The 13,107-nt window shown below is 38.4% G+C and overlaps 1 protein-coding gene across 3 annotated transcripts in view; it reads left to right on the top strand.

The window, feature by feature from the left end:
- The first annotated feature begins 610 nt into the window (after positions 1-610).
- rab22a (RAB22A, member RAS oncogene family) overlaps positions 611-13,107 on the top strand; it is a 205,055-nt gene continuing 192,558 nt past the window's right edge. For all 3 annotated transcript variants that reach the window (XR_009654511.1, XR_009654510.1, XM_060919073.1), the window contains exon 1: positions 611-979. Coding sequence is in view for 1 of the 3 variants with exons in the window: in XM_060919073.1 (XP_060775056.1) it covers positions 944-979 (36 nt within the window). In the remaining 2 variants the exon portion in view is untranslated. The remainder of the gene's footprint in view (positions 980-13,107) is intronic.

Below are 13,107 nucleotides of genomic sequence, written 5' to 3'. Positions count from 1 at the left end.
CCCTGGTAATATGCCACATGATTTTCCCATAAGCAACCTTCGGGGCCGTGGTTTTGTGGTTGGCGCAGTTAATTGCTTGAAACACGTTGTCAGACCGCCATCACTACTACACACTATATGAAAAATATTTGCCCCCTTGCGATTTCTAATTGCCCCCTTAGTAAACTGTTCCTGGCGCCGGGCCTGAGTTGTCCTATTTGCAAATGGAAACAAACCAAAAGTGTTTGCAAATATGTAAAAAGGACGACCACCCGTGTTGCATCCATGAAACCATCAAACCAAAATATTGAGCGCTTGACGCAAATATTGTTCTGTGACGCATATCGTGACGTCGGGAAAACCTAAAACTCCGTTTTCCACTATTTACACGCAGGCAAGAAAACGGAGTTTTCAAAGATATCAGTTTTCAGTGACTGAAACCTCCGTTTACGTGTAAATGAGAGGTGCAACCGCATAAATAAATATGTGTCTTCATAGATATCCGGCTACGTGTAAACGGAGCATTAGTTTGATTCGGGAGTAGCGAGTTATCTGAGTGAGTGATTCGTTCAGGGTTCCTTAGGCCGCGCATGCGCGCCACTCAGGCTGCGCTTCACTCGCGAATAGATTTTCGGGTATGAGTCTCTCGTGACACGCCAGGCCTTTCAAGATGGTGGTTACTGTATTGCTATGTGTCTGTATGACGAGTTAATAACGAAACTGTTTAAGATTTTAGCGTAAACATTCGTCAGTTTACTTTTCGTGTAGTTGATAAAACGTTTTTGGGTATCTGGACATATCTCCATACCAGTTATATATTGTCATATTTGTTGTAGACGAGACGCAGGGGTAATCTGCTGGACAGATAGCTATAGCTTACGTCAAAACATAGTAGCAGATGGTGATAACTTTTATGAAACAATCTAGGATGTTTAGGAACGTTTTCTTTTTTTGAAGGATCAAAATGTCACTCAGAGAGTTGAAAGTGTGCTTGCTTGGGGTAAGATGCATTTAACATTGTTTTGCCTATTTTGATTCGTTCTTTTATCAATAAGTTGTTTCAGCAGGAGCAGCAATTTGTTGCTAACCATCAGTATTCCTTGGTATCACATTAGTATGACGTAATATGACTGATGTACCTCATCAAGCAAATCTGGCTCTAGGAATATGTATGCCTTGCCAAGGAAGCTTTGTGAAAAGCAATTTCAGATAATAGGGGATTGTATAATAAATTAGTGACTAGAAAACCTTTATCCCCAGCTCCCATTTACATTCACAGCATTTAGCAGACGACATTATCCAGAGTGACTTATAGAAATGCCTTTTGTATTTGTTATTCGATTATACCCTCATGCTAGAAAATAGTGTTTAAGCATACCATTAAGCTAAACTCTGTTGAACAGGAGGTAGTACTGTATGTTAACAGCAAAGATTTTTTTCATTACTCTTTTTGTTCTCGTGCTTAGTGTGCCTCATGAAATTGTCAGTGTTCTCTCTATTCCAATGTGTAAAATAATGTCAAATATTGACCGATGAAATAGGCTGTAAAAGGACAACTTGAGTAACCATTTAAGACGTCTGAAGTGTGACCATGTCATTTGTTTTGCTGTCATTTTGAAAGACTTCAGTTTATAGGCTCAGGCTAATTACCTGAGGAATAAGCACCTATATTTTATATAAATTCAACATTTAAGTTTTGTTTTGAGTAAATTCAAAGAATATAAAGAATTAGCAACAGCCAAAATCCATAGTTCTTCAGAAGAAACTAAAACAGTTAACTAAATGTGCTGTGTAGTAATGCTCTCTGTTCATGATTCAGTTTGATTCATGAGACTAGCTTCACAATTCACTAGTCAATTTGATTCTTATTGTTTTGCACACAATCTGAATGAAGGAAAAAATATGATTTTTTTTACATTTCTGAATCATAAACGATGCAAAACAGTTTTTGTCTGTAGAAGAATAAAGTAAAAAATTTGGTACAAACAGGTTTAATGTTGTAAACAAAATGTACCAGACTGTAAATAAATACAGTGCAGGGAAATAAGTACACATCAACTATCTTTCTATTAAACTTATTTCCAGTGCAGCTGTTACCATGAAATGTTGAGCAGGCATTGATATTAATGCAATAATACTACCCAGAAAAAAAAAAAACCTGTGTAATTCCAATCCATAAAAAAGGTGTGCAATAAAATGAAATGTCACAGGAAAAAAAGTATTGAACATGTTAATCAAAATTTTATTTAATCCTTGGTGGAGAAGGCTTTGTTTGGAATGAAAGCTTCAAGATACTTCCTGTATGGAAAAAAAAAAACCCTAATCTCTCACAGTGTTCAGGTGGGATTTTGGCTCATTCTTCTACACCAGGGCTTTTCAAAGTGTGAGGCGCGCCTCCCCTGGGCGGCGCCAGAGTTCTTCGGGGGGGGGGCACAACGTGAGGAAACATAAGCCAGAATAAGTTACTATTGCGGACATATAGCAAACTTCAGCTAGCCTTTGCCAGATCACAAAATGGATCGATTTTTAGTACCTAAAGCTACAGTGAGTGAGGAGACAGAGTCTGGGCCAAGCAAAAAACCAGACCCTCCAGGATTTCGCGATGTTGCGATTCAACCAATCCCCGCGAATTCAGGGTGGTGTTGCAGTTATATCCAATCACCGCAACCCTCCCGCAAATTTGACCAATCGTTGGCGTCGTCTTGAGGTGACGTCGACAAACTACCTTCTGCCTTACTTCCGTGTATACGTTCAAGAGAAGCAGCATGCGCGCGGTGTTGCCAGATTGGGCGGTTTTAAGTGCATTTTGGTGGATTTTGAACATATTTTGGACTGGAAAACGTCAGCAGTATCTGGCAACACTGCATGTATGAGACAATGTTTATGTAGGCTTAAATTCTGTTACTGAAAGTGTGTTATGTTTACAGTGAAGGACTGTGTGCACTTTGCATTATTTTTTTACTTAATACAAGAAATTAATGGCTGCCAACATTTTTGCCAAAATGGTATTTTATTTTCCATTGTTTAGGCAGCTTCAGCATCATACTGTGAGATTCTGTTCAAATTGTTTTTTTCTTCTATGAAGCCTGAGCCATTTATTTTATTAGTTTATAATTATTGTTTAATTAAGTCTTCAGGAGAGACTGTCTGCACACAGTACTAGTATTAATAGTTTTTTTTTTCTTACATGAAAGCTGAGGCATTTATATTATATTTTAAGGTAACTTCATGTTGTGCTGTGAGGTTCTCTGCACTTTAACTTTTGAACCAACAGGTGCATTTGGATAAGTAAAGCCTATTTTTCTGCATTTTTGTAGTCCTGGTAATCTTTTATATTGGTAAAGTTGTTTATAGGACCATTTCTCAGTGTCTGTTTTTTAATCAATAGTTTTTCAGTAATAACTTAATGTTTAACATATCACTCAGTTTTAATCACAAAAAGAGAAAATCGCAACAGTTTCTCGCAACTTTCACTTCCTCCCGCAATGTAATCGCAACAAAAACCTAAAAAACACCGCAGCTTTCATCGCAATTTTTTGGAAAACCCCCCGCAACATCAGACATTTTAGCCCACAACAATCACAAAAAAGGCCCGCGGAATCCTGGGGGGACTGAAAAAAGAAGGAAGTATGACCACGATTATTTAAAGTTTGGATTTTCATGGACTGGATCTGAAGATGCTCCACTGCCACAGTGTGTTGTCTGCCAAGAGGTGCTAGCTAACGATGCTATGAGATGTTTAAAATGTGTAAAACAAGATGTTTTAAAAAGAAAAGCACAGATGTTTAAAATGTGTAAAAAAAAAAGATGTTTTAAAAAGCACAGATATTTAAAATGTGTAAAAGAAAAAAATAAAAATGTGTACAATAACCATTTTTTTAAAATACGAATGGAACATTAAGTATAGCAACAACAAAAATTGTGGGGGGGGGGGGTGCTGTTGTTTATTTGCTCTCTGAGGGGGGGCTGACTCTCCCACACTTTGAAAACCCCTGTTCTACACAACAACTGTTTGATGGCTATGACACAATCAGGGTGATAACTGGCTGTCATTTTAGCTAAAATTCAAAATTCATACCATGCTGCTATTCATTTTTCTGACTGAACAAGTATTTGTGTTAAAAATACAAAATAAAAATTATCAACACTGGTTTTATATATTTACATACATAATGAGCTTATACATGTGCATGTAGTGTCTGTGATACTGAATGCTAGATTTGGTAAAACTTCTAAATCCTTTTCAGCTGTAGCTTTTGACTTCAGAAATTGTATCTGACAGGATCTGGAAAATAATAAGTCACTATTTAGAATTCCATTTATTTGAAATATTAAAAGTAGGCTGCCTTTCATATTTTTCAAGTGTTGGTCATCAAAATAATTTTCCCTGACACCCAATTATTTTTGTTTAGTGGACCGAAAGCTGCTGAATTCAAATCACAGACTTCCAATTTTATTAGTTTTTTTCCCCTCCCTAATAGAACAATTAATGAATTTAGGGTCATGTGGCCCTAAATTCTCTGCTATTTTTGCCTGCTTCAACATGACCCAATTCAAGATACTACGTCATGCATCACGTGGTGGGCTTTCCCTGTATGCGCAAGGCATTGTGGGATACAAATTTGAAACAGGAGAGAAAAATGGAGGACATGAGTGTGCGAATGAAACGTGGAAGACAGACTACAGTAACGGAGAGTGAGAAGAAAAGACCTTCTGTTGCAAAGGAAATGAAACGCAGGACCAAACTAATAAATATCGGTGGTCAGCGAGCATCTCAGTGTGATCAGTTGTTCATTTGGTGACAAAATGATGCAACTGTCAGTGCACAGTTAAAGATAAACCTGCACATGCACACACGGACTTCCTCTGTCTGATTGACTGTGTGACGTGCGATTTAATGTACATTTGCTAGGGAGTCCCCTCAAATTAAATAACTTCCCAGCCACAGAATGGCCTGATATTTTGTGAGATATTACAGAAAAACATGTATCACAATGGTCAAATTTCAGAGGGAACTAAATTTTACTGATTTTATGAAATTGAAAGGCAGTCTCGCTTTACATGAAGTCTTATAACAATGTACAGTTAGGTCCATATATATTTGGACACTGACAATTTTTTTTTTTACCTGTTTACTGAAAATATTCAAGTTATAGTTACATAATGGACATGGACATAAAGTCCAGACTTTCAGCTTTCATTTGAGGGTATCCACATTAAAATTGGATAAAGGGTTTAGGAGTTTCAGCTCCTTAACATGTGCCACCCTGTTTTTAAAGGGACCAAAAGTAATTGGACAATTGACTCAAAGGCTATTTCATGGGCAGGTGTGGGAAATTCCTTCATTATGTCATTCTCAATTAAGCAGATAAAAGGCCTGGAGTTGATTTGAGGTGTGGTGCTTGCATTTGGAAGATTTTGCTGTGAAGAAAACATGCGGTCAAAGGAGCTCTCCATGCAGGTGAAACAAGCCATCCTTAAGCTGCGAAAACAGGAAAAAAACCCAGCCACTCATAAACCTCAAGAATAAAAAGGCTAGATTGGACTTTGCTAAAAAACATCTAAAAAAGCCAGCACAGTTCTGGAAGAACATTCTTTGGACAGATGAAACCAAGATCAACCTCTACCAGAATGATGGAAAGAAAAAAGTATGGCGAAGGCATAGTACAGCTCATGATCCAAAGCATACCACATCATCTGTAAAACATGGCAGAGGCAGTGTGATGGCTTGGGCATGCATGGCTGCCAGTGGCACTGGGTCACTAGTGTTTATTGATGATGTGACACAGGACAGAAGCAGCCGGATGAATTCTGAGGTATTCAGAGACATACTGTGTGCTCAAATCCAGCCAAACTGATTGGTCGGCGTTTCATAATACAGATGGACAATGACCCAAAACATAAAGCCAAAGCAACCCAGGAGTTTATTAAAGCAAAGAAGTGGAATATTCTTGAATGACCAAGTCAGTCACCTGATCTCAACCCAATTGAGCATGCATTTCACTTGTTAAAGACTAAACTTCAGACAGAAAGGCCCACAAACAAACATCAACTGAAAACCACTGCAGTAAAGGCCTGGCAGAGCATTAAAAAGGAGGAAACACAGCGTCTGATGATGTCCATGAGTTCAAGACTTCAGGCAGTCATTGCCAACAAAGGGTTTTCAACCAAGTATTAGAAATGAGCACTTTATTTACAATTATTTAATTTGTCCAATTACTTTTGAGCCCCTGAAATGAAGGGATTGTGTTTTAAAAAATGCTTTAGTTCCTCACATTTTTATGCAATCATTTTGTTTAACCCACTGAATTAAAGCTGAAAATCTGAACTTCAACTGCATCTGAATTGTTTTGTTCACAATTCATTATGGTAATGTACAGAACCAAAATTAGAAAAATGTTGCCTCTGTCCAAATATTTATGGACCTAGCTGTATTTCTATGTAACACACCCTGATTGTAACCAAGCTGTAAATGAAATGGTGAATCATGATATTTACCGTATTTTCCGGACTATACGTCGCTCCGGAGTTTAAGTCGCATCAGCCAAAAAATGCATTATGAAGATGAAAAAAACATATATACGTCGCACCGGACTATAAGTCGCACTTTTTTGAAGGGTTATTCTATCCATAGAATCTGTGATTGTATCTGATAAGCGGCGCGTGGTTACTGCGCGACTGCATTGTTTATTTAATAAACGAACAGCTGAGCAGTGATAACGCGCCCTTTGCCCTGTAAGTAGCCTAGTCTGATTATTTTAAATATCTACTACTATCTTTAATACTATCACTATCGTTATTACCAATAGCCTATATTATTATTATAACTAATATTAGTAGCCTATTACTGATGCATTAATCAGTTTGCTTTTAGAATATTTTTACCGGTAGGGCTTATTATCGCCCCATGGCTCTTTCATCTGTGTTATTAAAGCTGTAGTCATCATCGAGGAGTGTCATTCTTCATTTTTGTCGAATTTTATTTCATCAAATCAGAGGTCAAGTAGGCTATAGGTATATCATCTCCAAAGACAGGTACGGTAGTAAAAACAACCGTCTAGTGAAAAAAAAAACCAACAACAACCGCTTTTAAATCCCCTACTTAAATCCTTAAAATGAGTCATTTAACTCATGTTTTGTGTGATCTGATCTCCAATGGTGAAATAAACCGGTTGTGATGAGTACAGTCTGTTATTTTAGAAGATAAATGTAATATATAATTTAATATATAGACTAATAAAAATTAATATTTTATAATATAATATCACGACATATTACTGTCTGTAACTGTTTGTCACTAAAGCGTTTTCTAAGATCATAATGTCTGATATTATTATTATTATTATTATTATTATTATTATTTTACACACACAATAAGCGCATGTGCGTAAAGTTATAGTAAACCATCCCCCGCCTTTTTTTTTTTTTTTTGAGTCGCCGGACCCACCCACCTCCTGCGTTCCGGGACCTCCCACTTCACAAATTAAGCACTGCCTAAAATCACTACATAACTTATTTAAATAACTATAGGCCTATCATTAATAATAAAACACAGGCCAATCAAGTTTATCAAGCTGATGATTTCACTCCAAATCAGCAAATCCATTGAATTCCTCATCCTCGGTGTCGCTTCTCAACAACTCTGCCTCCAGCGGCAGATGAAGCGCCGTTTCCTCTTCTTCTGCGTGGCTGTCGTCAGACTCAGCATCAGCTCCAGTTATTCCGCGGTGAAAAAAAAAACAAAAAAAACATATATACGTCGCACCGGAGTATAAGTCGCATGGCAAGCCGAACCATGAAAAAAAGTGCGACTTATAGTCCGAAAAATACGGTAGTTCATTCTTCAAATTTTCTGTTGGATTTAAGTATGGTGATTGCGCCATACCAGCCCTTTTTTTTCTCCCCTTTTTCTTCCTATGGAACAAATTGAGAGTCTCCTTTGCAGTACATTTTGGTTCATTGACCTGATGGTTAGTCCACCCATATCTCATTCTCATCATCCTAGTGGATGGGAACAGCTTCTTTTCAAGAATTTTCCAGTACATGATTCCATTCATTTTCCCTTGGATAATTTTGTTTCTGTTGCTACAACCACAAATCAGAAAAAGTTGGGATGGTGTGTCGAAATTAAAACTGAAAACAATGATTTGTAAATAATCATTGACCTGTATTGTACTCAAAACAATACAACAGTACACGATTTGATGTTTTGCCTAATGATTTTTTTTTTTCAAAATAAACACATTTCAATTTTGGTTCTTGGAACATGTTCCAAAAAAAAAGTTGGGACAGTGAGGCATTTATCACTTTTATAATGTTCCTTTTCACAACATTTAAATGATGTTTAGGGACTGAAGACACCAAGTAATGAAGGATTTCAGGTGTTATTTTATCCCATTCTTCTTGTAAACACGCTTTAAGACGTGCAACAGTACAGGGTCATTGTCATGTTTTTCCTTTCAAAATCCACCATACATTCTCTATTTGGGACAGTGGGGACTAGGGTTGGGCGGTATCCAAATTTTGATACCTTTAAACTGTCTCTGTGTTTTCCCGGGGTATACGGTATTACCGAGAAAAAAATAATATCTTGTTTCGGCCTACTGTGTAACGTGCGCCTATACCGGCGGACCTTGTCCAGACCTGCGCCTATGCCTCAAATGTACTATTTAAAAGCAGCATAGCGAATTGTGTGCATTGTGGTATGGATTAAGCAGCAAAGCGAATTTTGTGCATTGATGAATGGATTAAGAGATATTTCAAAGCATCACGCAACTCTTCCTTCATCTTGAAAATAGCATTCAACTGTCGTTTACACATGTCTGCGTTGAAACGCCATTTGCAGCACTATTTCACCTACTCCATCAAAAAAAGTACACGATGAGCAGGATCATACCCTTTCAAGCATGGGAAATAAAAAAAAAGAAAAGAAAAAGAATCAACCAACACCCAAGTCCGTTTAGACTGCGCGATAAACCATATTCTTCAGCGCAAATGAGGCGAACCTAATTCAAATGCGTGATAGCTGCACAAGGCAAAATCATATGGGCCCACGTCATGCCATGGCGGGGAAATTAATAATCAAATGGTCTTACCTTGCTTAAAACGTTGTCTTGATCACATAACTCCTTACAATTATTCCACTTAAATCCATACGGTTTAACACACCCAACAAAGATAGCAAGCGCATTGCTAATTCCCACCAGAAACCTAACAGTTTACGCTACGATGTTTTCTTCCGTTTCTTCAGTAGATGACATTTCAAACGTTTATTACCCACATCCCAAATGTCATACGTTATATTATTTTACCTTGTTGTTACTCATGTAACCTACTCAAAACACAACTCATTGGAGAGATCTCGTGGAAGTGGAGTACCCCAGGCTATGGTGTGCCTTAGGGGACATATTAGATTTTTTTCGATTTTGCGCGGTCATTTACATTATTTTAACCTTATAAGCTAACCGTACATTGATGTTGGTGATTTTTTAAATTATTTTATCAATATTACAAGGCCCCTTACGAGGCCCTCTGGTCTAACATAAAACATAATAGCATTAGGCCTACATTTGCCTAAAATATTGAAGAAAAAAACCCATCAAAACATATACTGCATTAACAACTTTTATTAACATTTTTGAAAGTGCAAATGTAACAGTCAGCGAAACCTAAACGTGTATTCATTTTGATCGTGCAAATCTTAATAGTGCAAATCTTATTGCAAATCTTAATGTACATCTAAAATTAGGCCTATTATTTTATCATTTTTAATGCGAACGTACAGCAGACCATATAGGCCTAGCTAAAATAAAATAAATAACAAACAAACAAAAACAAACAAATTGTAGGCTACCAACACAATAAACATTTGTAGCTGCACCTCAGTTCTAATCAATGTTTTTTGCCAAAAACACCAACATATCCACCTTTTCTGGCTTCAGCAAGACACGAAGGGGATGTACAACTTTGCCCGCTGTACTGAAAACCCGCTCTGACGGGCAGCTTGTGGCACAGATGCACAAGTACTTGCGGGCAACCCTTGACATCAGTGGAAATCGCCTGGTTCCTTCTTGCTTCCACCACACAAGGGGGTCTTCTTCTCCCTGGATGACACCCGTGATCGCTGATCCCTCAGACGGCACTGCGTCAAGAACTGTCATTCATCTATAGCTGATGTAACCACATGGGCTCAGGATTACTTTGGCAAACCTTTGCCAAGTGCTATAATATGGACTTGCATCCACAAATACCATTTAAAACTTAGGCTTAGCTTAACTTAGCTTAGGCTTGCACCCTTGCCCTTTACTCACCGAAATGCCTCCAGCTTCCTTGAAATGTTTAATGTTGCACCTTAGAGAGTGATGTATCCAAATCCCTTCCTATCTTTCTTTGAGGAATATTGTTTTTAAATATTTTGGTAATTTTCTCATGTTTCTTGGAGATCCTTGGCCCATCTTTGCTCCTCAAAGGTGAGGCCTTTCCTGGATACTGATTTTGTGCCAAATCATGATCGACATCTGTTTCAAATCACATCATTATTTAATTGTTTTATCTCATGATTAGCTCTAATTTGCCCCCATCCCAACTTGTTTTGGAATGCGTCACAGTCCTGAAATTCAGGAATGGATGTACAGTGGTGCTTGAAAGTTTGTGAACCCTTTAGAATTTTCTAGATTTCTGCATAAATATGACAAACATAATCAGTTTTTCACACAAGTCCTAAAAGTAGATAAAGAGAACCCAGTTAAACAAATGAGACAAAAATATTATACTTGGTCATTTATTTCTTGAGGAAAATGATCCAATATTACATATCTGTGATTGGCAAAGGTATGTGAACCTTTGCTTTCAGTATCTGGTGTGACCCCCTTGTGAAGCAATAACTGCAACTAAAGGTTTCCGGTAATTGTTGATCAGTCCTGCACATCGGCTTGGAGGAATTTTAGCCCATTCCTCTGTACAGAACAGCTTCAACTCTGGGATGTTGGTGGGTTTCCTCACATGAACTGCTCGCTTCAGGTCCTTCCACAACATTTTGATTGGATTAAGGTCAGGACTTTGACTTGGTCATTCCAAAACATTAACTTTATTCTTCTTTAACCATTCTTTGGTAGAACGACTTGTGTGTTTCTGGTCGTTGTCTTGCAAATAAACAACAGCGCCCCCCCCTACAATTTTTGTTGTTGCTATACTTAATGTTCCATTCGTATTTAAAAAAAAAAGGTTGTACACATTTTTATTTTTTTCTTTTTCACATTTTAAACATCTGTGCTTTTTAAAACATCTTGTTTTACACATTTTAAACATCTCATAGCATCGTTAGCTAGCACCTCTTGGCAGACGACACACTGTGGCAGTGGAGCATCTTCAGATCCAGTCCATGAAAATCCAAACTTTAAATAATCGTGGTCATACTTCCTTCTTTTTCCAGTCCTCCCATGCTGCTTCTCTTGAACGTAAACACGGAAGTAAGGCAGAAGGTAGTTTGTCGACGTCACTTCAAGACGACGCCAACGATTGGTCAAATTTGCGGGAAAGTTGCGGTGATTGGATATAATTGTAACACCGCCCTGAATTCGCGGGGATTGGTTGAATTTGCGCTGAGTTGCAAATCGCAACATCCTGGAGGCTCTGGGTTTTTTTGCTTGGCCCAAACTCTGTCTCCTCACTCACTGTAGCTTTAGGTACTAAAAATCGATCCATTTTGTCTCTGGTAAAGGCTCCTCACGTTGCGCCCCCCCTGAAGAACTCTGGCGCCCCCCAGGGGGGGCGCGCCCCACACTTTGAAAAGCCCTGACCTAAAACATCATCACATTTTCACACAAGTCCTAAAAGTAGATAAAGAGAACCCAGTTAAACAAATGAGACAAAAATATTATCCTTGGTCATTTATTTATTGAGGAAAATGATCCAATATTACATATCTGTGAGCGGCAAAAGTATGTGAACCTCTAGGATTAGCAGTTCATTTGAAGGTGAAATTCGAGTCAGGTGTTTTCAATCAATGGGATGACAATCAGGTGTGAGTGGGCACCCTGTTTTATTTAAAGAACAGGGATCTATCAAAGTCTGATCTTCACAACACATGTTTGTGGAAGTGTATCATGGCACGAACAAAGGAGATTTCTGAGGACCTAGAAAAAGTGTTGTTGATGCTCATCAGGCTGGAAAAGGTTACAAAACCATTTCTAAAGAGTTTGGACTCCACCAATCCACAGTCAGGCAGATTGTGTACAAATGGAGGAAATTCAAGACCATTGTTATCCTCCCCAGGAGTGGTCGACCAACAAAGATCACTCCAAGAGCAAGGCGTGTAATAGTCGGCAAGGTCACAAAGGACCCCAGGGTAACTTCTAAGCAACTGAAGGCCTCTCTCACATTGGCTAATGTTAATGTTCATGAGTCCACCATCAGGAGAACACTGAACAACAATGGTTTGCATGGCAGGGTTGCAAGGAGAAAGCCACTGCTCCTCAAAAGAACATTGCTGCTCATCTGCAGTTTGCTAAAGATCACGTGGACAAGCCAGAAGGCTATTGGAAAAATGTTTTGTGGACGGATGAGACCAAAATAGAACTTTTTGGTTTAAATGAGAAGTGTTATGTTTGGAGAAAGGAAGACACTGCATTCCAGCATAAGAACCCTATCCCATCTGTGAAACATGGTGGTGGTAGTATCATGGTTTGGGCCTGTTTTGCTGCATCTGGGCCAGGACGGCTTGCCATCATTGATGGAACAATGAATTCTGAATTATACCAGCGAATTCTAAAGGAAAATGTCACAACATCTGTCCATGAACTGAATCTCAAGAGAAGGTGGGTCATGCAGCAAGACAACGACTCTAAGCACACAAGTTGTTCTACCAAAGAATGGTTAAAGAAGAATAAAGTTAATGTTTTGGAATGGCCAAGTCGAAGTCCTGACCTTAACCCAATTGAAATGTTGTGGAAGGACCTGAAGCGAGCAGTTCATGTGAGGAAACCCACCAACATCCCAGAGTTGAAGCTGTTCTGTACAGAGGAATGGGCTAAAATTCCTCCAAGCCGGTGTGCAGGACTGATCAACAGTTACCGGAAACGTTTAGTTGCAGTTATTGCTGCACAAGGGAGTCACACCAGATACTGAAAG

Source organism: Neoarius graeffei, chromosome 4 (assembly GCF_027579695.1).
Source record: "Neoarius graeffei isolate fNeoGra1 chromosome 4, fNeoGra1.pri, whole genome shotgun sequence".
Taxonomy (NCBI): domain Eukaryota; kingdom Metazoa; phylum Chordata; class Actinopteri; order Siluriformes; family Ariidae; genus Neoarius; species Neoarius graeffei.
The sequence above is the reverse complement of the archived record's forward strand: the minus strand, read 5'-3'. Positions and strand labels throughout refer to the sequence as shown.